This window comes from Helicoverpa armigera, chromosome 6 (genome assembly GCF_030705265.1).
Source record: "Helicoverpa armigera isolate CAAS_96S chromosome 6, ASM3070526v1, whole genome shotgun sequence".
Lineage (NCBI taxonomy): Eukaryota > Metazoa > Arthropoda > Insecta > Lepidoptera > Noctuidae > Helicoverpa > Helicoverpa armigera.
Window position 1 is genome coordinate 13,247,255 of NC_087125.1, and position 24,536 is coordinate 13,271,790.

The 24,536-nt window shown below is 37.7% G+C and overlaps 1 protein-coding gene across 2 annotated transcripts; it reads right to left on the minus strand.

The window, feature by feature from the left end:
* Positions 1-7: 7 nt before the first annotated feature.
* Positions 8-24,239, minus strand: Ge-1. 2 transcript variants are annotated; one of them, XM_064035038.1, is made up of 23 exons: positions 24,051-24,239; positions 22,983-23,188; positions 18,438-18,544; positions 17,954-18,063; positions 17,407-17,555; positions 16,504-16,688; positions 15,852-15,964; positions 15,207-15,514; positions 14,682-14,785; positions 14,158-14,299; positions 13,118-13,233; positions 12,592-12,677; positions 12,207-12,289; positions 11,884-11,999; positions 11,234-11,381; positions 10,568-10,750; positions 9,908-10,043; positions 9,034-9,214; positions 8,225-8,390; positions 7,438-7,606; positions 6,351-6,462; positions 5,306-5,529; positions 8-4,858 (listed from the first exon to the last, which is right to left on the minus strand). In XM_064035038.1, exons 1-23 carry the CDS (start codon positions 24,098-24,100, stop codon positions 4,669-4,671), a joined length of 3,384 nt encoding a protein of 1,127 aa, XP_063891108.1. In that variant the 5' UTR covers positions 24,101-24,239; the 3' UTR covers positions 8-4,668. The 2 variants fall into 2 exon arrangements, with proteins under 2 accessions (XP_063891108.1, XP_063891107.1); XM_064035037.1 differs by having other exon boundaries at positions 13,106-13,233.
* Positions 24,240-24,536: the final 297 nt, after the last annotated feature.

Here is a 24,536-nt window from a genome sequence, read left to right on the forward strand (position 1 = left end):
AAAAAAATATAAATCAAATACGCATTTATTGATATTTATGTATTTCTTAGAGTAATACTATCAATGTCAAGAGTACCTAAAGCGTCGACAAAAATAATAATTGTAATAATCTTATAAAAAAAATAACATGGACTCCCCACTCTTGCTACATTTTCAACACAAAATCAGTAATACGTACGTTTCGATTACAACATTAACAAATCAAAAACAAATACTTAAAATGGAATCAGCAATAATTTTATATCTATAATAATCAGCAATTGAAAATCAACGTAATATCGTATCCATTAGTTTTTTTTGTATATAGAAACTTTGTATCATGAAAACTTAACCTACATACTTATATCTATTAATTACATAATCAAAGAAAAACATCACATCTTACAATAGATTCATTGGAAGTCGTGAATAAGGCATTTGATTCGCTTCATACGCCCATTTATCATGCAATAATCAAAAAAAGTAGGTCAATAATAAAAGTCCAAGTGTTTTTAGACCTCGTATAAGAATTTGTATATTTTTTAACAAACGTTCAACGTTTTTATCAGAGTGAGGAGCCCTTAAGTTACAGCGCGTTCTATCGTACACTAATGAAATTAAATATTAATAAGCTTCTAGGCTGCCATTACTGCCAATACTGTTAAGACCTAGGAAGGCTAGTATGAAAAAAAGCACCAAAGTTCAATTTCCTACTTCAGACAAGATCATAGCATGATGTAAAGTTATACACTGCCATAATTTGAAATAATGTAAAAGAGAAAAATATATATTCTTTGAAATAGTCACTCGTACAACCGGGTGCAATCGGGATTAATTACGTTTTTGCTCTAAGTATATGAAATAATCGCGTCCACGGCCGATTTCAACCCGACCACGATGGCTGTTCTCATTTAAGGAGATCAGCCAGCTGCGCAGGACATATTATAGTGCACGAGTATTTGCGCAGACACAAGTGCACTCACTATTCCTTTACTCTCATAGCCCGATGGGACTATGAAATAGCATAGTAATTAAACATTGTTCAAATACTCCTTGAAAATTCGTCTTTTGTCAGCCAATAGTTTCTACAGTGTGTTACAAAATTGGCAGTAATAAACATCCTTTGCTTACTACTCAATTAATTATATAATATCTATACAATTTCTGAGGTCTGCGCATTTGTACACGTACACAATAGTGAGTAATAGGCATCGATGTTATATTTATATATCGCTCCAGTCTTCTTTAAAATATAAATTATATATTTTTAATTTCAAAGGTTGTTAGTTTCACAGATCACTGATTGGGAATCATGTCTGATGTTAAAATAGCATAAGACAACATTCACTTAAAATTACTTATTTGTCCCCGAATTTTAGATAATCATTAGAGAATAGTTCTCGCCAAACTTTATGTCGTGTCGGAACGTCGAGTCGCTGAGCACGGGTATGTGCCATACTCGACTTGTATCACGAATTTAGTTTTAGTTAGGAATCGAGTTTTGCTAGAACTAACAAAAATGATATCTATGGGTATGCATGCGTCATTGCTTTTCAGAAAGTAGACTCAATAAGAAAACTATTAAAGAGGTGTCAACATAGTTTAAAATAACTTCAAATCAGAAACATTAATCTGTAAAACTATCAACATCCACTCAGCTCTATATATCAAACATCTGACATAGTAAACATACATATATTATAAAGCGCTCTAATCAACAACACATATAACTATGTAAACTTTAGTGGGCCGACCTTAAGGTCACTTAAAGTAGTCAAATTTAACTTTTAACTATGATAAATACACGTTGAGTCAATTTCTTACTGCCTAAGAATACACAATAAGAAACCTATTTACTATAGAAATTATTGTAAGATGTCAAAAATTGCGGTAAAGGGACTATTTTGATAGGCCATATTTTATGCTGAAATTCTTTTTATGGCAATAATGTTCCTTTGGTTTTGGCCGTGTAATCTATTTAAGATGGCGATACGCTCACTATATTAGCACTTATAATTTTGCATTCAATAACTCAATTTAAAAAAGTTCTCTCTCTATTTCTCTCGCACAAACGTACATAGTTAAATAGACACCCGTTTTCATAGCATTTTGTGAATGTCTGAGCGTATCCTGTTAGATATATAAAAAGAACTTTAAAAAGTGGCACAGATTTCTTATGATATTTAAACCTATTTTTTTCTGTCGCTATTTCGTTCGAATCTATGGTGTAGATAGTGGGAAGTACCACTATACCATAGTAATTGTTCGTTTTTTTTTAGTTTTCTTTTTTATTTGGAACCTCAGTCAATATGTAATAATAGTTGGACTAGCACCATACAGGTGTTCAGTACATGAGCTTATATTTAAAACTGACAAACAGTCTTTATGATTAATTTCTATAGCTGTCTGAATCCTAGGTGTTTATTTTTTAAATACTAATCATGTATGGTTGGCTTTATAAGACTTTAATAGACATTAGTCAATGACAAGATACTTAAGATATTTTAAAATGAATTTTCAATGCCATTGTCTATTGTATATCAAACTTAAATTATAGATAGTTCAACTCAGATTTGCGCGCGGCCCTATGTGTGCGTCGGCTAGTAAATATACAACTTTCATTCGTGTGACAGTGACGTCGTCCGAGCATGACGTGTTCTCATCGCTTTTTGTTATGGGTACAGTCGTTTACGAAAATGTCTAGATCTTCACGGAGAAAATGTTTTAAGGAGTCAGGTAGCGTTTCAAAAAAATGAAACAACATTCAAAGCTTTTTATTATTACATTTTACAGTTTATCATTATTTTCTCATTCGGCTTTTCAAATTGACATTGACAGTATCTAAGAAATAAATGAAGTGAAATATCTAAGATGAATTAAATACTCCTTACATATTTTCTAGCTAAGAATGTAAAAAGACCTATAATTCAGTATAATAATGGAAACAAAATGTGTGGGGAATTTAAAAAATTATATTGCTTCGCATAATGTCGACCAAAATAAGACGGAAATAATGCAACTCATAAATGAAAATGAATTGATGAAGGGATGTTGGGTAATACTTGTCGACATGTACAAAAGAAAAAAGAAGAATACTATAGACATTTTGACATGGAGTCAGAATTTATAATTAACATTGGTGAAAGTAGCGAATCCGAAAATTCATCATTTGATTTTTCAAGTAGCGATACAGAATCATTATAAATAAATAAACTAAATTACGTAATAACTGTACTTTAAATAGCCGTATACAACCACACATATAACTGTATTTGTACCCGACTGTACCTCTTGTCACGCACACAAAGTCACTGTATATGTACAAGGGTTACCCACACATAGGGCCGCGCGCACGACTGAGTTGAACTTACTATACACAAGTTTAAAAAAATCCGTTTTTACAAGCAACATAAGCTCCATGAAGATTACGCTCCTAATGTAAAAAAAACACACATTTTACAAGATAACATAGAACTAAAAACATAGAAAGAATGTTCAAACTATACTAGTTCTCGTAATATCACAAGGTATCGACCGGTTGTCGTCATTTTAATAAAATTGTTACGCACTGGAGTGAGACTTGGGTGTGGTAAAGTAAAAAAACAGTAGGCATTTGTGTGTGAAATAATCACCAAGCAAAGTGATGTTGTATTAGATAATTTTGCGTTTTATTTACAAACACATATATCTGAGTTATTATACTTTTCATAATTTTGTCAAAATTACGAATATTTACTTTTGTACTTTTAATTTTAACATGTTAAATTGGAGATATTTTTGCTGTCTAATGCATTTCTCTTTAAATATTTGCAAATTCAATAAAGTACTTTAGAAGCAAAATGGTATTGTTCAAATAATATCATTTCAGTTTTAGAGTGATAAATGTGATGTTAAAAATAATGTGTAGTGTAATGTGGTGACTTGTGATGTTAAAAAATAGGATAATATAAAGAGTTAAGTCATAGTTTAAATGATGATAAACTGACGATATTGCAATTATAATATGTACTTGAATAATTTAAATATCTGATAAGAATCAGTCAAATTTCAACATTCTGTAATTTACTTGGTTTTTAATAATTGTAATACGCTATCTAAAACATATTCAAGTAATTTCTATTGTCATAACATATATAAGGATCTCAAAGAAGGGCACAGTGATATTGCAATTGTTAACTGTTATGCTGGCTAACTTATCCTACACCTGTGCTCATTAACACATTAGTACAGCCGCTTTTCATTAATAAACTTCTAATTTAATTAACAGTTTTACACTTTAAACCACAGTCAAGCAATTTACACCACACGTTCGCACCAAACTACATTGTTTGTCACTAAATTGTGATACACTAATTACACCATCACTTCACACACAGTCTTTTTAAATAAAACTACTTTTACGGATTTTATCGCGGTTATATTTATAACTTCCCTGTCCCATGAGTCACATGTGATACACACCGATTGTTTAACCATTGTGTCTACATCGTGGACAGTGAAGTGGTTAATATTATTTAAGCCCGACGTTTCGGGTCCTTTAAATAATATAACCGCGATAAAATCCGTGAAAGTAGTTCTATTTAAATGTCTAATATTCGCGTCTCAATACACACAGTCCAGTTTTCACAGTCCACACAGTCTCGTCTATAGTGGTTAGTAAGGCAGGCGCCTCGAGCAGACACAGGAAGGTCAGGCGGCCGCCTTGACCAGTGCCTCGGTCGCCATGAGCAGCATGCGCAGCTGCCTCGCGAGCGCATGGTTGGGCGTCGCGGAGAGGAAGGCCATTAACTGCTTCTGCAGTTCTCGCACGACTGCGGGAAGGTGCTCCCGTGTCACTGGGTTGGTCGTGTCTAGATTCATTACAGCTTCTTCTAGGTATCTGGAAGGCAAGAAGATAATTCGTGATGTTAGTAATCGTAATAAATTCAAAATTGAAGAGAAATCTGTTCAAACTCTGATGCATTTTTCCAGCTTCAAAAATTACATAAGACAGTCCCTGAAATGTTAACATTGTAATATCAACCAGTTTACCTATGTTAGTAAATATTATTCTGAACTTATGGTCAACTGAATTTTATATTATTTCGGAATATTTAATCATCCACTACAGTTTTACATCTGTTTTATAGTAAAAACAATTTTCTGAGATCTCAATTTTACAAACTAGAAACAAAAATCAATTCTTTAGCCCAACACTGACGAAAGAACCAAAACATTTAGCCATTTTCCATCTTCCCAATTAGGAAGACATTCTCAATCCAGATGTTTGTATAAAAGTCTTTTCGTAATTTTTCAAAAACATAAACATCTCCTCACAATTACCCACCTATGTTTAAGCGGCGTATCTCTCCCCATATCGGCGGCTAGCTGCTGCACCAGCGACAGCAAGACATGCTGCTTCAGCTTGCAAGGAGGCCCGAACACGTGCGAGGGTTCAGCAGCCCTGCAGGCACACATGACCAGCGCCAGGTCGGATGCTGAGAGCGCCTGTTGGAATGCTCCGTTGACGTCACCACTCGCGATTAGAGATTGGATCTGGGCTACTTGCATCTGTAATTTTAAGGTGGAGTTTCAAAATGTTATTAAATTATTAATTAAATTAGTAGAATATATGGTATTATATACTAAAAATGTTTGGTAGAATTTATGTAATATTAGTGGGTATGAAATGGTGTTTAAGGGTTGAACTAATTATGATAGATTTTAAAGATGTTTTCAATATTTCTAATGGCTGATTTCAAATTTATCTATTTATCTGTGGTTTTAACTTACTGCTACTGCTTATCTCTAGTTAACAAATAATTAAATGGATAGATTATTAAATTATACACATATCTGTGCATATAAATATTTGCTACTTATTTTAAAATATTTCTAGAATAATTATGAAAGAACAGATATGAGACTACAAGTTGAAATTCTAAGTAATCTAAAAATAAATGTTTGATCAATGGATTAGCTACTGAGAGGAAATAATTAAAGTACTTGTAAGAGGAAAGGTAAGGATTCTTGAACACAATTTCTCGTGACATTGCGATGTGGCCTCTGGAAGAATTATCAATTAAATATAAGAAATTAAAGAAGGAAGGATAAAATAAACAAAGCTGAGGGAATTTTAGACTGTGCTCTTGCTGCTGGTGAGAAAACGACTAACGCTAAACACACACATAAATTCCGTGTAAATTAAAGATGCATATACAAATAATAATTGCTTGTTCATACTGCCGGCGACGGATTTTAGCATTTTAACAATTTAGTCGCTGAGAGATAAGAGCTTTTTTCGTTTGTTCAGCGACGTCATTTCCGTCTGCTACCTACCATACAATATGTATTGAGCGACGTTGTGTACGTATGTATGTGTATGTGTGTACCTGTCTGTCGGCAGCATGATGTGAGTGCGGCGTGGAGGGTGAGTGTGCCCGCGACGCCAGCGCCGCCGACCGCGCCTGCTCGCGCCACCAGCACAACTCCTTCTCCAGCACGCTGCAATTACAACAGAACGAATTTAGTCACAAAATCCTAAACATTTCTGTTTATAGTCGAGACGTATTAAGTGCGGGCTGCGGGATTGTTCAAAAGAGTAACCGCAGCCCTGGTACATAACATGCCATCGAAGGAACATGATGGGTTTTAGTCAGTAAGAGTCTGACGTTCCTCCACGCTGCTAACCCACGGCGTGAGGTGTCATTTGTTAATTTTCCATAAAAAAAAAAACGTATCAATTGATATCAGAATAACTAGAAGATTAGAACATAAATATTACTATAGTGATGTAATCTGCGATGCTGTCAGTCTCAGAGTTTGAAGGTGACAAACGAGTGGGCCGGTGGAGATGCACGGGGGTAGACTTTCTATGTGTGCCTATAAGCGAGCCGCCATTGAGAATGACGAGACCTGTCTGTGCTTCATGTATACACCTGTGTGCACTTCGACTGCCTCGTTGGTTAGTCTAGTGATCGCAACCGCGGCTGCTGTGCTCGGGGTCTCGGGTTTGATTCCCAGGTCGGGCCGAAATAGCTTTGTGGGTTTTCTTAAACTTTCACAAAGTAGTCCGTAGTCTGGAAGTTGGTGATTGACTTATGGAGAGTACGTAAATGTCGGTCTTGTACCTGATCTCTTTCCGGTCGTGTCGGATTGCCGTCCCATCGGGCTATGAGAGTGAAGGAATAGGGAGTGCACCTGTGTCTGCGTTAATGCTCGTGCACTATAATATGTCCTGCGCAGCTGGCTGATTGTCTTAAATGAGAACAGCCGCCGTGGCCGAAATCGGCCGTGGACGCCATTATTATTATAGTTTTATATTAGGTTTTTGCAATTATTATTATTTAGAATAGAATCACAGATAGTCTCACGGTTTTCTGCGGCAAACAAGTGACTCGGAGGGTGTAGACTTTCTGCGTATACCTATGAGCCAGCCACCAGTAAGTATGACGAGACCTGTCTGTGCTTCATGTATACCTGTGCGCAGTCTCCCGTATGACGTCGGCGAGGTGCTGGTGGTGCGCGGCGCTGTGTGCGGTGGCGAGTGCCTCAGCGTGTCGCTCGAGCGCGGCGCGCAGGCTGGCGGTGGCGGCCGCCCCGCCGCGCTCCGCGGCTGCGCGGGCCGCCGCTTCGGTGTTCGCTGCGACTGTACACATATATGGAGAAAGGTTTAAATATTATTCGTTAAAATTCGGCTGCAAAACAGCACAGTCTGGAGATAAAAATTTTAGAGCCCGATCGAAACTGGTTTTCCTTTCGAAACCGAAAGTTCGACCGTGGTTTCAATTTCGCCTAGCGCTTCAAGCGAGCCGTCAAAAAGGCACACAGGAACTGGTTCAAACCGGCGAGCGGCGGCTTCAAGCCGAATATCGAACTAGAGGTCCAAAGTCTAAAAGAGCCCACGATCCGTTCTACTAGCGACGCTACGCGAGAAGACCCTCGAAGTCCCATTGTTTATTATCTACCTAGTATATATCCATTTTTGTTTGTTTTTACATTCTTTTAACTTGATTATGCGTCTTTTCTACACTCTTAGTCCACCTTTCATTTATTGTCGGCGTATCCCGAGCTAGACCTTTTAATATTTTTTTATTATAAATAAATTGTAGCAATACTGATAAAAAGTTTATCCAATAAACAAATTACCGCAGTATCTAATATTTGGCGCAGTTGACAGCTGTCAGTTTAATATGGCTATACTGTCAACTACACCAAAAAAAAAAAATATTGTATAAAAACTTTAAACAAGCTAGTCAGTACTCACACTCCTTGGTCCCGTTCTGGAAGGCCTGGTTGATCTGCTTGAAGATCTGCGCGTGCGTCTTCTCCATGACGGGCACCACGCTGTCGAACAGCGCCTCGCGGAACGACTCGCGCACCATGTCCGACAGGGACTTCGCTATCGACGTGCTTAGGCGCTCCATTACCGTCTGACGAGGGGAGAAATACGGGAGTTTTTTGATTTTGTATGGATAATTGTTATTTTTTTATGTTTTTATATAATGTTAAAAAACATTTGTTAAAATATGTCCGACAGATAATTCGTTATCAAAGCTTCAAGCTCCATTATTTTCTGCTGAAAAATAGGGTGATTTTTACCGGATTTTACAGGTTTTGGTGATGGCATTTTGAAGATGAGAAATTTTAACAGTGTCAGTTTTTTGAAAATACTTTTCCGCAGCTTTAACATATACTGTGAAGTATGACGTTACATAAAGGCACGTCGATACATTTTCAGCACATTTTATCTTTAGCACAATGATGAGATCAGTGTAAACCGTGTTAATTTATCGATATTTATGTGTCAGCACGATTATACATTTATAGGACAATTATCAACTTGATATAGTTCTCGTTAAGTTTAACTTTTGAGCCTCCTAAAGATGTTATTACGCTAAAAAACGGACTATACCTTGCTAGTGGCGAGCTTGTCAATATTCTCTCTCAGCAGCTGGTCGGTGGCGGCCATCTTGTTAGCTAGTTCATGCTGTAGGGCTGCAGCTAGGGGCTCCAGTGCTCGAGCTGAGCTACACGCGATATACTCCCAGCTGACATGCACAAGTGTATACAAACCTTGCTGGTGGCGAGCTTGTCAATATTCTCTCTCAGCAGCTGGTCGGTGGCGGCCATCTTGTTAGCTAGTTCATGCTGTAATGCAGCGGCTAGGGGCTCCAATGCTCTAGCAGCGCCGACGCCGGCCGCTTGGGCTGCGCGGGCACTGGCCGCCTCGCCAACACGAGATATACGCTCCCAACTGTATAAATAAGTTAAAAAAACATAATTATTATTCTTATTGCTCACATAAATACATTTGACACACTGAAAACAGAGAGATTATGTACAAGGGCGAGCTTAAGCAAGTGTTGGGTTCTCATACATTATCATCACCATCATGTTCCGAGCCTTTTTCCAACTATGTTGGGGTCAGCATTCCAGTCTAAGCACTGCCCTTTCTGACTTCCTTAACCCAGTTCCCTACAAGCTTGTTTATTGAATATCAGGCTAACATTATGTAGGTAAAGTCTGTTTTGTGCCAGTATCCAGTATCCAAGCATCCAAGAATTTTTGTTAGTATGAAAGCGCAGTCAACATAGGATGTTACCAAGGAGGTTCAACCACAATAATTGAACCAATTATTCAATGCACTGTGTTGTGCATTTATTGTTAGATGATGCTGGCCAGTTTGGTTATGATTGTGTGAAAAACATACATCATATTTTTGACCTCTAATATGTGATATATTTTGCTATACATTAAAATAACAAATTACTTTAATTTAAAATTGTTTTAATCGATTCTAAATTTTTTGGGCATCTTTAATGTAATTTTAGGTAAAATGGACTTTGGATGAATGGAAAATGGCCGGAACATATGCTGAACCTGCTAAAACAGTATTTTTTAAGTTAATTTAAGAGGTACAAAAACAAAGTCTATATAAGTGACATACCCATCAGCTAACGCACTCTCTACGGCCCTGGCAGTGCGCTGCGCGTGCGCATGCAGCGCCTCGTCGATCATGTCGCGCGGCGACGCCACCGCGCCGCGCAGGCTGCGCAGCTCGCGGGTTTGTGCTGACATCATCTCTGAGGAAATATTATGTCGTTGGTATGTGTATTACGAAATAAGGTAGGTTTATGATGGCTTGACTGGGCCCTATAAGTGAAAAAAATCTCTAACAGTAAATATGTGTATATATTTTTAATTCACCATTTCGCTATTTATTTTACATATTATGCCCATTAACAGTCATCAGTCGACCATTTTAATAAAAATTGTAGGTATAATACAAAAAATTGTAGTACCTATGATTTTGGTCAATTTAACCGGTATGTTGTTCTAAACGATGTCGAAATAAACGGTTTTGACTGCATTACTAACAAGTCACAGTGCTATCTGATCTCTTCACATAAGAACAGAACAGTCTTGGACGCCATTATTTTTATTATTTACCAGTCAATTTATCAAGCTTATGCTCCAAAGCGTCGAGCCTAGTCCGATCAGCGGGCGACAGGCCGGCGGCGCGGGCGTCGTCTGCGCCGGCGCAGGCTAACGTGCTCAATAAGGGAAACAACAGATAGATCGAATATTGGGACCGACCATAACTTACCAGTCAACTTATCCAGCTTATGCTCCAAAGCGTCAAGTCTAGTCCGGTCAGCGGGCGACAGGCCGGCGGCGCGAGCGTCGTCTGTGCCGGCGCAGGCTAGAGTACCCAGGGATTGACTCAGCTGCTGTGTGGGGACTGGTTCTGATACTTGAGGGACGGAGATTGAGGGCCACGTGTCGCTGTCTGTGGGGAGAAATGGGGGTTAACAACTTAAAAAAAAAAAACCATGGGGAGCGAAGGTATGGTACAATGTTCCAAATAAAATGAATGTAAATGGCTTTCCGATGTCATCCACTCCATAAAGTGACATTATGATGAATTCTCCCATTGGAATTTGTAGTAAATGCTTTTTTTCCCCCACATTCCAGTTTTCATACAACCACAAAATAGCATTTTTGTAATAGCGAGATTCTAGTAAAATTCTTTGCGAACAAAAATGTGTTGTGTTATTCGTCGTTCCATTGCTAGCATCGGTATTTTTTACTTTTGAGTAGACCTGAGTGAGTAGACCAGAAGGAACATTTGTGTGTCATAGAACCAGACAGTATAACACACTGATGGAATCCTTATGTCCTTTACATTATACCAACACACATATGCACATCCTATCACATTTCTTTGCCATTATTCTCCCACTTTAAGTTATATTTTTTAAGTTCCACATACTAGTGCTCGCCAGCTTGTGCGGATGCGGCGGGTGCGGCGGGTGCGGCGGCAGCGCGGCCCCCTCGGGCGGCGCGAACACGTCCGCCTCGAACAACGTCTCTGTTGTCGACAGAGTTTCTGTCGCCACTGTCACTTCCTCTGCCTCCTCCTGGTGATAGAATATGTTGGTTAGATGATCTGTATAGTTACCGGCACGGATATTGAGCTGTCGGCGGAGGAGTGGGGATCGCTTTAGGCACTGTACGTACACATACGGCAATAATCGCTTCTGCGCAGGTGAAGGTCAGGGCTCAATATCCGTGCCGATAACTATAACTAGGTATAGAGTTAACCAAGTCCCGCTGTACATTATTTTAAATTAGCAACAACTAAACAACATCATTGAAGTGTTACAAGAATGTTGCGTCAACTATTATCAATTAAGAAACATGCAGTGTTGCCAGCAAGTGAGCAACATTTTTATGTAACTTTGTTTACCTTTTATATGGGACTTGAAACTGTAATCATAGCATAGGCAACAAAAATGCATCAGACATAAAAAAATAACCGTCTATCACGGTTCATAAAATACTGGTGATAGACAGACAGGAAAGTGTTCGTAATATAATCCTGGTTTTAGTTACGGAACCTATTATGGTTATACACAATACCTTAAAGAAAGCATGGTCGCTGTGTGACATGATTTGCTGCACCTCGCGGCTGGGGCTGGACCCGGCTGATGCTAGCTTACTGGCTGTCTCGCCCAAGGTTTCTTCAACCAATGGACCTTGAATTACAAACGCCGTTTAGTATATAATTGTACTATTCAGAATGGACAATATAGAAATAAACTGGCATAGAAGTTTTCTTTTGAGTTCTATTTTGACATACAATAATATTAACATATATTGGCTACTTCTCTGTCTTTTATACAGTATTCTACTTATTTTTGCCATAATTTTCGACGGCATTACATGTACTGAATATTAAGTACCTCCAGTAGAGTTCCTAGGTTTGCTGCTAACATCTGGCGTGGCAGACAGCGGCGGATCATCTTCTTCTCTTTTACCTGGAGAGCTGCAAATAATCACATATAAATATTAAAAAAATATATATTGATAAAGTAAAATAGACGTGGTACCTGTGTCTAAGCAAATGTTTTGAGCTATTTTAGTTTACAGCTATTATGCTATATATTATGATCTTCTCATGTAATCATTGTAGGTATGCATTACATAAAATTGTTTTAAAAAGTGTATCATCTTGCCTGTTTAAACCAATATTATTAAACTTTAAAAGGAAATATGTCTCACACACGGATAGAAAGTAGCATTTTTGTTGTTATGTTTATATGAATGTTGTAAATAAATAAGTAATACCTGAAAGCATCTGGGGTCATAAGATTGAGTTGCGGCGCGATAGACGGAGACTCCGGTCGGGTACCGATTAAGCTGCCTGGCTGCGTCTAGAAAGAAAAATATTAAAACTTCATAAATATAGTTTTAAATTAGTCAAATAGAACATTATTGATATTTTTAAGAAAGCATAGGATAGTAGTGATTACTAATAATTTACGAGTATATTATCAAGTATAATATAGCATTATTATAAGTACTTAAGTGCTGTAAGCATTGCAATACAAAAGTGCACTAAATATGAGCTATATTGTGAAAATATATGTGAATAATGAGTCCTAAAACTTAATTGTGTGATCAAAAAACTAAACTGAATGCAAGCGCGGAACAAGCATTAGAGATGCATGATAGCCCATAAAATGCCAGTCAACTCATTTTACAGACAACTACTTAAATTTTATTTTTAACATTTCCCAGAAAGGAGGCTTTTAAGATGTTTTTTTCTTTAAATAAATAAATAAAGGAGCACAATACACACAGCGTCGGCTACCTGCGAGCGCATGAGCAAGTTCTTGAGCTGCTGGCTTTGCTGTTGAAGAATGCTGGACGCTATGGTGGCGGGCGCTGACTCCACTGAACTGTCTTCTAGTGCTAGTTCTGATAGACCTGTGGAGGAGCGGAAGAGTTGTTTAGGTTATTATAGTTAAGATAAGTCATTTATTCAAAGTAGGCTGAAAGTAAACACTTTTTGTAGGTGAATTTTACAAAACAGTCACCAAAAACGCTCACACCCTACATGTTTTTGCTGACAAGAAGTGGCGCAACCAACTCCCTAGAATAAATGCTCTTTCTTCTCTCTAAGTTCCTACCTGTTATAAGACGTAGACAGCTCAGCAAGCAGCGGCGGACGATGCGGCCTCTAACGCGGTGTCCTGCGTGAGCGACGAACGCGACGCGACGCGACGCTGCGAACGCGACGAACGCGATCAACTCAAAGGAATTCCCTACATGCGGCCTATGTGACAGTCTGCGGCGAGACGCGACGTAATGCGTACTTGTTTTGAGGGCGACCAGACGCGACACCGCGAACTATTCAGAAGCGTTGATTGTTGTGGGACAAAAAAAAACATAAATATTAAAAAAATCGTTTATTAGTACAAACAAGTTGGAAGATTGTTGCTGTCTGTACTTTAAATATGAACTTTCAAGCAAAATTGTAACACAACTTCTCCATGATTTGAGAAGTAATGACCAAAATCACGTAGGACATCTGTCGCGTATAGCATCGCGTCGCATTACGTCGCGTCGTGTCGCGTCGCGTCGCGTCGCGTTCGTCGCTCACGCAGGACACCGCGTAAGATTGCATATTTTCAAAGCCTGTGTGCAGTGATATAAGTAAAGTAGTAAGGAATACGAAGTTGTTGACAGCGCTGCAACTCTTTATCTTCTGTGCATCAGAACTCACTCTTACAGTTGTTGGCTGTTAAAGTTGACCAGCAAATTCCCTCTCAGCTGCAGGTACCTAGAGATTTGGTGGTTAAGTATGCCACTAATGAGACATGGAACTTTAACCCGGGGCTGTATACATACCGTGCAGCAGCTCGGCATGCAGGGGCGGTCGCGGCGGCTCGTAGACGAGGCGGCCCTCCTGCAGGCCCTTGGGCTGCACGATGTACAGCCGCACCACCACGCGCCGCCACTCCTCGCTGCGGGACCCGCCTGACCCGGAGTCCTGTAAGCACAACCATAGATTTAGGATCCCATTACCGCTTGACGAGCTGGCAATGCGAGACAAGTGAAAAGACAAAAACAGACTAGAAATTCCGATATCGAAGTTCAGGAAAGCAGGTATAAATATAAATATCTGCAGTAATTCACACATAAAAAGGTCACCCAATCAGCGAGCTCGAGGATGGAAACATAATTCCCAAGACTCCCAATATTTCCCCCTGAGTTTATTGTTTGACATATATTTAATTGAAACACAAACCCTCGAATTATCCACATTGTTTAAAAAATAGTAATAAAATCCAACTTCAATGAATTTACATACGAACATTTGCCCACAAAAGTAATAAACTCAAAAACTTTAAATATAAAAGTGTATAACTTACGTCATGATGTAATTCATAGTGTATAGGTGAGTCGGCGTCGCCGCCCGACCCGTTGCGGTACAGCGGCTCGTCGCAGCTCGGCTCGCATTTAGTTTGCTGTTCCTCTGTTTAAAATAATTACTATATGAAATATAATATTACTTGAAATTATGTAAAAATATATATAAGGTCGATGTTATTCTTATTATTCTACACATTCACTTTGTGAAAATGGGAAATTCTTCTGCCCGTGATTTCAGCCGTATCCTTTCAGAGGTAACTAAATCCCGCAAATAGATAAATAGAACTCTATAATATTCTGATATATACCCAAGCTATATTACTGCTAGGTTTAATCAAAATTCATATGGTAGTTTTTGTGTGAAAGAGGACAAACATCTGTGTACACACAAACTTTCAAAGATTTTTTCAAAAATTGCTGACACAGAACAGACAATTTATGTACAGAAAAAACTTAAAAATACTTGCATAATTAGTTTATTTATTAGATTGGATAGATAGATATTGTATAATACACAGACTCACCCGCATCAACAATACAGAAACTCAACACCGGATAAGGCAGCAGGAACTCAGATATGCTCTTACAATATGCCATACTGTCTTCAGGGTCCCTCGCCATATTCAGCACATACAAACTCCTGGACTTAAAATCTGACAGCAGCAGGTAGCTGGCACTAGTGTCCAGCATGGCCTTCAGGCCGAGGGTCATCTCCGTACCCACTCCGGGGGTGAAGTTGATGGTTTGAAGACAGGTCCAGGACTTGCAGGACCAGATTTTGATGGTCGTGTTGTTCTCTGCTCCGGTTACGGCGAATTTCCAGAATTGGACGCTGTAAGGAGAAAATTTTTGACTTTGTTGTGCCTTGGTACTTTGTATTTGAGCAATAATGTTAGGTAACTGACTTCTAGTAATGATGTACCAAATGCAATTAAAAAATGTGTAGTTTTTTTTTTATTCGAGTGAGTTGTGATTTTATGATGAGACTAGCTTCCGCATCCCATGGGAACTACTTCCCGCACCCGGACAAAATATGCATTCTCCGATACATAAGCTATTTGCAATGGGATACATTTTTATACCTCCTAGTTCTACCACAGCCAAGTAAATTCCTTTATTCGTGAAGGCATATCTAGCGTAAGTACAACAATATAGACAATTATACTAACTCAGTATTATAGTTCTTGTGGTTGTCGAGGAAGAAGAGACAGCTGAGCGGCTTTCCTCCATGAGGCTGCCACTTGTGCAGGCAGCGCGGGCTGGAGTCCGCGTGCATATATACCTGAGGAAATAAATAATTTGTAGGTAGAAAATACAAGTTTCATTTACTAATTTTCAAAAATCATTTATACAAACTTGTCTGCAAAACAGCACTTTTCGAATGTCGAAAAAATTACAAAAGACAGCCCCCAAAACGACCACCCTTCACCACTTCCTATGTTTTTTGCTGGGAAGAAGTGGCGCAACAAACTCTCTAGTACCACATTTTGTCTGTAGGATAGAAGAACCTTTCAAGTGCAAATTAATATAAAATAACAATTGAATTTTTATTAAGTATCTTTAAGAAACGGTTGAAACGGTTGATTTTATGTACTCTGTTTCACGTACCAGTCAGTGCAAAAAGCTTAACTTTTGTAATTATATTTTTTTTCAATTTCTTCATATTCTTATTAGTTTTATCACAAAATATAGCATTCTAAGGCCCAAGTAAACAGACAACATAAATATCAATTTTTTTCAATATTTTGTATATAAACAGTTGTTTAAAAAAAAAACAGAATTTTATATTGTCAGTGACTTTGCCTTAGAATAATGACTAACCTGGAAGAACATAACATATCCGTCAGCGGAGGCGGTGGCGAGGGCGCTGCCGTCGGGCGAGAAGGCGGCGTCCAGGATGGCGCCCACGTGCTCCGCCGCGCACAGCGCTCCGCCCGTCGCCGCGCCCACCGCGCCGCCCGACCCCGCGCCCGCCGCCTGCAGCGCGCGAGTGTTCCACATGCGGGCTGGAGAAGATGTAAAACTTTAGTATTTTGTTAGATAGTGGAGAAGACAAAATCGTGAACTGTTGTAATCATGGTTCGAAATGCTAAACGAGAAACTATGGCCGGCTAAGAAGTAGCCTTTGTCCTATCTCAGGCTATTGTGGAAACTTTTATGACAGGACAGGAAAATAGATACATTTTTGTACAATATGTGGCCTAAGTGGTCGTGGTGGCCTAGTGGGTAAAGAACCAACCCCTCGAGTACGAGGGCGTGGGTTCGGTTCCAGGTCAGGCAAGTACCAATGCAACTTTTCTAAGTTTGTATGTACTTTCTAAGTATACTTTCTTAGACACCAATGGCTGATATAAAGGTGAAGGAAAACACCTTGAGGAAACCTGGACTATTAAGTCTGAAATCACCAACCCGCATTGAGCAAGCGTGGTGATTAATGCTCAATCCTTCTCCTTGTGAGAGGAGGCCGCAGCCCAGCAGTGGGACGGTAAAAAGGCTGTAACAGTAAGAGTGGCTCTAACATTGGTAAAAAACTGCTTGGCCATTAGAAAAATATTTTATAGCTACTGACATCCAAGCAAACTAACTATAGTTAAGCCATATTATGCATTGCTTGTTGCAATTTTGCCAGCCACTATGTTGCGTGGTATGTAACCCGTCTAGACACACCTATATAAAAATTCAAAAATAATACGAGTTTTTTCCTTAAAGTAAACATTATCTCACCAATATTATCATGTGTGGTGAGCAACAGTCGAGCCACATCGTCGTCAGTGGCTTCATCGTCATCATCCGGTATGTAGGGGCACCACACCACGCGGTGCGACGACCCCATAGCGCCTGTGTCTTCGCGGACTTCTGCCAGGAGCGTGCATCTGGGAAAACAAACATTTTCTTAAAACTTTTCACATTCAATTTTCAAAGAGAAAAGTTTTTTAAAAAACCGGAAGCTTAAGCTGTTCTCGAAAATTGTCTGAAGAAAGTTCATAGTACAGGCGATTACAGTAGGCAGTTTCAAGCTAATGATAACGACAGGCTAATATGGTGAAAATTCCTTTCCAAGTTGATACGTAAAAGCACGTAATATGAAAAGTTTGATGTACTGCTTTATGTACATATATATATATATTTTTTTCCGTTTAATAGCAATAAAATGCAGATAGTTTACAACTAAAGTGGGTGACTCTTTGAGAGTGAATACATAAATATAATAAAATTGAACCATACATAACCTAAGACATATATTATTTTATTATGTAATTAAGTTGCATACCTGAGTCCGCTGTCAGTGACTTCAATCTCATGAACATAGAAGTTGCCCTGCTCGTCAATACAGGCTAGCACCACCTGGCTTTGGATGTGGGCAAACGCCAAGTCTTGCACCTGAGAATATAAGCATTTATTATATTAGTATGAGTAGTAAGATCTATGTAGTTTTGCTGCAGGAGGGTAATTGATCATGCTTTGTTTCAGATTCTAGTGCAAAGACTGCTACAAAATATCCTATTTACAATGTAGACAAAACAGAGCAGTAAAGATCTGTGCAAGAACAACTCTACTTAATTTGTGTTTGAGTTTTCTTTCCTTTTTAAAATATATTAGTACATTGAAAAGCACACAATTAATAAGAGTTCTTTTTAATTTGATGTTGCCTGTCTATGGACGACAAAGGCACCTTTGTCAACGACACGTTCAAATGAATCGTCAATTTGATAGAATCTCAACTCTAAAATATCTGTGATTAGTACGGAACTTACCTCTCCCTTCATCCCTTTGATGAGAGCTCGCCGGTCAGTACCGGGCTCCGGGTTGTACACCACGCGCACCATGCCGCTCCATGTGCCAGGGTTCACGGCGTTCGGAGCTGCAGGTAAAAATATTGTATTGGTAAGTGGTGATGATAGAAATCCGTAAATGTAGCCCTGTTACGGGTTCTTAAGAAACTGCAATAGTGCTAGTTAGATCGTGAATAAAATTGGTTACTCGTTTCATTCAAGGCTGCGATTGGGTATCTTGAGAATAACTATGAATTACATATGAACATATGCGATGTTTATCAAAACAAAAGGTTTCCATTTTACCCTTTGGGTACGGAATCCTAAAAAGTAGCCTATATGTTGTTCTTATGGCTATGATAATGCCAAGTTTAATCAAAATCCAGATCCAAGTTTCATTATTATTTTTTTGCATGAACAAACATACATACATTCTTAAGCATTTAATATTAAGAGGAGGTGATGCTGTAGCAAAACCTACTGATAAGAATCTGCAATTAAAACCTTTGAAGGCAAAAGGTCAAGTTACAATTTACAGTTCATGCTAACTATTTAAAATGGTATCAAAGTACAAAAACTATAGTGTAGCACATTTTGTTTGATTAATTGTTTTATTTATTAGTTTATGTCAGTAGTTCCCAAACTAATTTTTCTCGTGGACCACTTTCAAAATTTTACTGGTTTCGGTGGACCCCCTTCTGCTACATTTCTAATACATTCTTAAAGTCGCCAAAAAATAAAAATTGTGTCACTTCTGAGTTCTGTCCCTATATTCCGATATGTAAAAAAAAAAACGAAAAATGGTACATTTTATATCACTTTATTTATTAAAATAATAGAATTAGGTACAAGAAAAAAATATGAAGGTAATATAGGTTCAGGTCATAATTTTAATTAATGGGAAGGATGTATTTGGTGGAGTGTCAGCAAACGATCAATGTTTGGCTTTATTTTTGTGAGCAATAACCGCAAATCCCCCCGCTCTGTGATGTTTAATTTGCTCCTTTTTTTTGTTAAGAGGTTTGTTACGGCACTAAAACTCCTTTCGACAAGGTATGACGAGGGAAAAGCTATTAAAAATTTCCTTGCGATTTCCCACAGTCCAGGATATTTTTCGGGTATTTCTGCTTGCAGCCAAAATGTTGGGTAGCCTTTTCTAAATTTCACCTTCAGCTCCTCATTAGTGCTTAGCTCGAGCAGCTCCTCTTGTAAAACAACATTGGCCACTTCCGTTTCATCAAATGGATTTATGATCCATGGTGGTATATCCATCGTCAGTATATCTTCAAACCTGGTTTTGAAGTCATCATGCAGGGCACTTAAATGTTGACTATAGGTATGGATATCCTCATCAATACATTCTACCTGCGACAAGTTTGGAAATTGAGAGAATTCGCGCCGACTAATGTTTTGTTTCATAAATTTCAATTTCCCAAGAAAAGCCGAAATTATCCCCTTTGTTTTTATTAAATTCAGGCTGTCCCCTTGTAACTGCAAGTTAATATCATTAAATTTTTTAAACAAATCTGTCAAATACGCAATGTCTGCTTTGAATTTGATCAAGTTTTCTTTTAAATCTGGATCTCTACTTTCTAGGAACTCTAATATGGAATCGAAAACAGAGTAAAATCTCGTTAAGCATGCACCTTTCGACAACCAGCGTACTTCAGTATGTAAAAGCAGTCGTTGGAAGTCTTCATCATTTTCGTCGCACAATTGAGCAAATAAACGCGTATTCAATGCATTGCTTCTGATTTTGTTGACAGCTTTTATTACAAAATGAAGAGATTGGTTCAACCTGTCACTTAAATGTTTTGCCACAAGATGTTGTCGGTGGATTACGCAATGAATAGCTGTAAGTCCTGGTATAATTCTTTTGAGATGACTTATAAACCCACGATGTCGCCCGACCATTGCAGGAGCTCCGTCTGTTGCCACTGAAATAATGTTTGTAAATGGGATCGATTTTTCCGTAAAAAAATTACTCAGGACATTAAATATTGATTCGCCTTTAGTGTCAGTCTCCAAAGTTCTGGCAAATAGCAATTCTTCGTGAATTTCTTCCTCAAAAATAAATCGGACATATGCCAATAGTAATGCTTCATTACTGGGTAACGTTGACTCGTCCAGTTGTATAGAAAAATGAGTTTTTTGCAGATGATTGCACAAAAAGCTTTCGATATCAGAGCTCATTTCATCAATGCGTCTTTGTACAGTATTGTTACTTAATGGAATTCTTTTTAGTACGTCAAATGGAGATTTGTGCAAAACAGTTTTTAAAACCTCTTCAACAGCGGGTAAAATTAATTGTTCTCCGATAGTGTGCGGTTTTCCAGATTTTGCTATAAGTAATGAGATATTGTAAGATGCCCGCAAGCCATCATCGTTACTTTGAGATGTTGAAGCGAACATACTGTGCATGGTGGGTCTCTTTTCATATTTTTCTTTCAATGTTTGAAAATATTTTAAATCTTTACCTACTTTATCAGGATGACACCTTTTTAGATGATCTTCGAGCTTTGATGGTTTCATAGAGTCATTGCTCAAAACTTTGTTGCATAATAGGCACATGGGCAATTGTTTGTCTGCCTCTGATGGAACAAAACCATATTTCAAATAATCGACACTATATTGTCGACATTTTTTCTTTGCTGTAGCCATGTTTCGTGTCAGTTACCTTACCTGTAAAAAAAATGTTTTAGTAACCAAGTTTTTTTCTGAATATAGGTATCACACCGCAGCCTTTGTCAGCACGCGGAAATAGAATTACCGCTTTGTAAAGGGACCAACTAATAAACCGCCGAGACAAATACAGACGTTTTCACAAAACGGTATCAATTTTAAAGTAGGTACATAATTTACCACTAGTTTTTAATAGTATCAATAAAAATTTGTACCGAATACTGATCATATTTGTGTAGGAAAAAATAAAAGTCGAAATCCCAAAATTGTCCATAAAAACGATAACTAACATTTTATTAAATCAATGAGTTCACGCGCTCCGTGTATTTGCGTATTTTTTGTCTGCGGCTTCATTGTTAAAACGAGACAAACTGGCATCGAAGTTCAAGCCCCGCCCTTTTCCCGTCGCCCGCGCACCGCTCGCTCTTTCCGAAAAGGAATAGTTTTGATAAAATAGTTACTTCAAAATCAATTTAAAATGATTATGAAATTACTGTTTTATAAAATTAGTACCTAGTTATTTGCAAGAAAAATTACAAAATTAATTGCTCTGCAATATTGCTTATTCGGAATTTTTAGAGAGGCAGTGCTTCTCTCGTGAAAAAACAATTGAATAAAACGTGCTGTGTTTGTCTTCAAATCGAAAGAGGACAATTAAAATATCTGTAAGTTACTAAGTTACCTATCTATACAGGCCGTTGTGATCAACCGACTAGTACACGTAAACAAAATACTTAAGTACTATAACAAAAAAAAGGTAGGTTACTTACTTTTCTCCGGCACTAGCAAACACAGATATAAATTTTCTCACAATTTTTTTTCAAAATTCCGCCTTTCTTTCGAAATTCCGGAAACAAATGAATGCGTTTGCCTTTGGCATCAAGTATTTATAGTGGTGATCAAGTTCATGTCTGAACAAGCATTAAGCATTGTCGGGCGAATAGCGCTTTGCAAGTATGTACACGAAATTGTACGTAATATCGAATACGCAAGTTTGGACAAGTAACAGTCGCTTGCCTTATTAAAATATTATCTGCTTAGATAGGTACTTAAAACAATGTAGGTAGGCCCTTATAAAAACTATGCTTACATTTTTGCTCTTTACTATCAAAAGCAGATAAATTTTCGTGGACCCCCATTAACATCTTATGGACCCCCATTTTTTGTTCACGCCTACGTAGACCCCCAGCAAGTCTCCCGTGGACCCCTGGGGGTCCACCTGGACCACTTTGGGAATCACTGGTTTATGTTATGTCTGTGAATCCATGTTTTGCATTTGAAGCAAGTTACGCCTCACTAGAACTGTGCTTGTAGCTATAGTTACAGGTTTACAAGAATTTTAACAAATGACCTCCATACAACAGTTTTTGAGAGAAAATATCAAATAAATATAACAGACTGTCCCCCAGTTTCCTGAGAGAACTACTTTCTGAACCCAGATCAAGTGGTCTAATATAATTTTGATGTACACTGAAGTTTTGGCGAGAAGTAACAAACATCTAAAAATGTACTTTTATAACATTACTGTGAGTTATCCACCATTTAACTATAAAAATAACCAAGAAATATTCAGTTTTCAAATTGCCAATTTGACCAATGCATGGCAATTTCACAGCTAGTTATGGTTTAGTCATAGTTAAATGGTGCAAATCACCCTTAGTACAATATTTTACCTAGTTCAGGGAAATCATTAATGTTAGGGGGAGGCCTATGTATGGCTGAGATGATGATGATGATGATTAATGTTAGTGATAAGGTTGATGAATAAATAAATAAGCACTTATTTAGAATTAACCTAAATATTATAAAATTATGTTCAAAGTAATAAACATTTTATTAATTTACCTTTAATAGAATACGCGAGGTACTTCCCGTTAGTATGTATAGCCAGCAACTGCCCTGCATAGAACTTGGGCTCCCAGTTGTAATCCACCAGGTTTTTCAGCTTAACCTTGGAGCTGCCATGGTCATGGTTGCCGGCGTTGGTGTTCACCATCACGTTCGTGGAGTACACCTCCGCACTGCATACGCCATCTCCGTCGGAGAATGATCTTGAAGAAAATGGTTGGTTTTTCGTATATTTATTTAGAAGTGGTTTGATAAAATTAATGCACTTAGAAATAAGCAGCATTGTAGTCCTAAGTTAGTTGAAAATAAACGCTTGTCTAAGCCAGACTCGTTTCCTTTTGCGACATGATACTTCACATACTTCAATTTTCAACTAGCTAATATTTGCGGTTTCTCCTATGTTTTTTGTCTGATCTGTAAGCTATATGAATGTTAAGTTTTATCAAAATCTGTACAGTTTTTTAGGATGAAAGAGTAAGAAATATCCATCTAAACTAGTCATTTTTATAATATGAAAGATGATGGTTGATTACTTTGGCAATAAATGGATTTCCTAACTCTAATAATATTTTAATTTTCGGTGTTCAAATGGATCTATAAAATGGACATATCTAGCCAGATTACAATAGAATATTTTGGCATCTCGTCTCAAATATGACTAATTAATCATATACCAGAAAATTGACATACCTACTCATTGGCAAAAATGCTATGTAATAAAAGATGAGTTAAATTCATATTTATTCTCAAACAAATCTCTGATGGACAGTGCTAGCTCATTCAAACTTTTGTCAATTACACGACAAAAAATTATGAATGACTTGTGTAAAACTTTCACCAAGAAGTATCGTAAAAGCCCAAAAAGGTTTGTCTACATGATTTTCGAGCATGCTAAGCGAATGTTTAGGCAACAGGTTACAGTAGTTTTTGCACAAAGAACGCAAAAAGGGTATAAAGTTATCATTAAATAGCCCTTAACTACACAGGAAATCCTTAATAGTTCCTATTTATTTGCGTAAGCGATATCTAAAAACCAAAATTCAATTTCAGATTAATGTCACTTACATAGTTTGAGTGGCATCCGATAGCTTTGGAAGCATTGTTGTTGGTGCCATTATTGATCTAATCTTCTAATTTTCACATGAATTTCTGAAACTTTAGCGCAAATTCACAATACAATCGTAATTGCAAAAAATCATGCAAATATTACAACAGCAAACCGCTGATGCCGACCGACATGAGAATGCGTTTAGTTATTATATTTCGCATAGAGTAATCATTTCATTTTGCATAACCTTTTCTTCTTATTTATTAATGTTTAGCATATATAAAAGGTTTTAACTAATAAAAATTTAAATTAATGGTTTGAAAAGCAAATGCACCAAGAATACACGACAAAACATTTTTAGAATTTAATATAATTTTTCAATCGAGAAGATAAAAAATAACTAAACGCTAAATGGAGGGATGATCAGCCTATTTTCATTTACAAACATTTTTAACGAGAACTTTAAAGCATTTTTCTGAAATAATCACAAATTCTGTATGGTA

Excerpts from the sequence above, each read along its gene's own strand:
- Ge-1 (XM_064035037.1), bottom strand. The coding sequence starts at position 24,100 with ATGGCACCAACAACAATGCTTCCAAAGCTATCGGATGCCACTCAAACT. Across the intron at positions 23,189-24,050 it reads TCGGATGCCACTCAAACTAT|ATCATTCTCCGACGGAGATG; the intron begins GTAAGTGACATT and ends ATTTTCTTCAAG. Across the intron at positions 13,234-14,157 it reads GCATGCCGAGCTGCTGCACG|GTCTATCAGAACTAGCACTA; the intron begins GTATGTATACAG and ends GCTCCTCCACAG.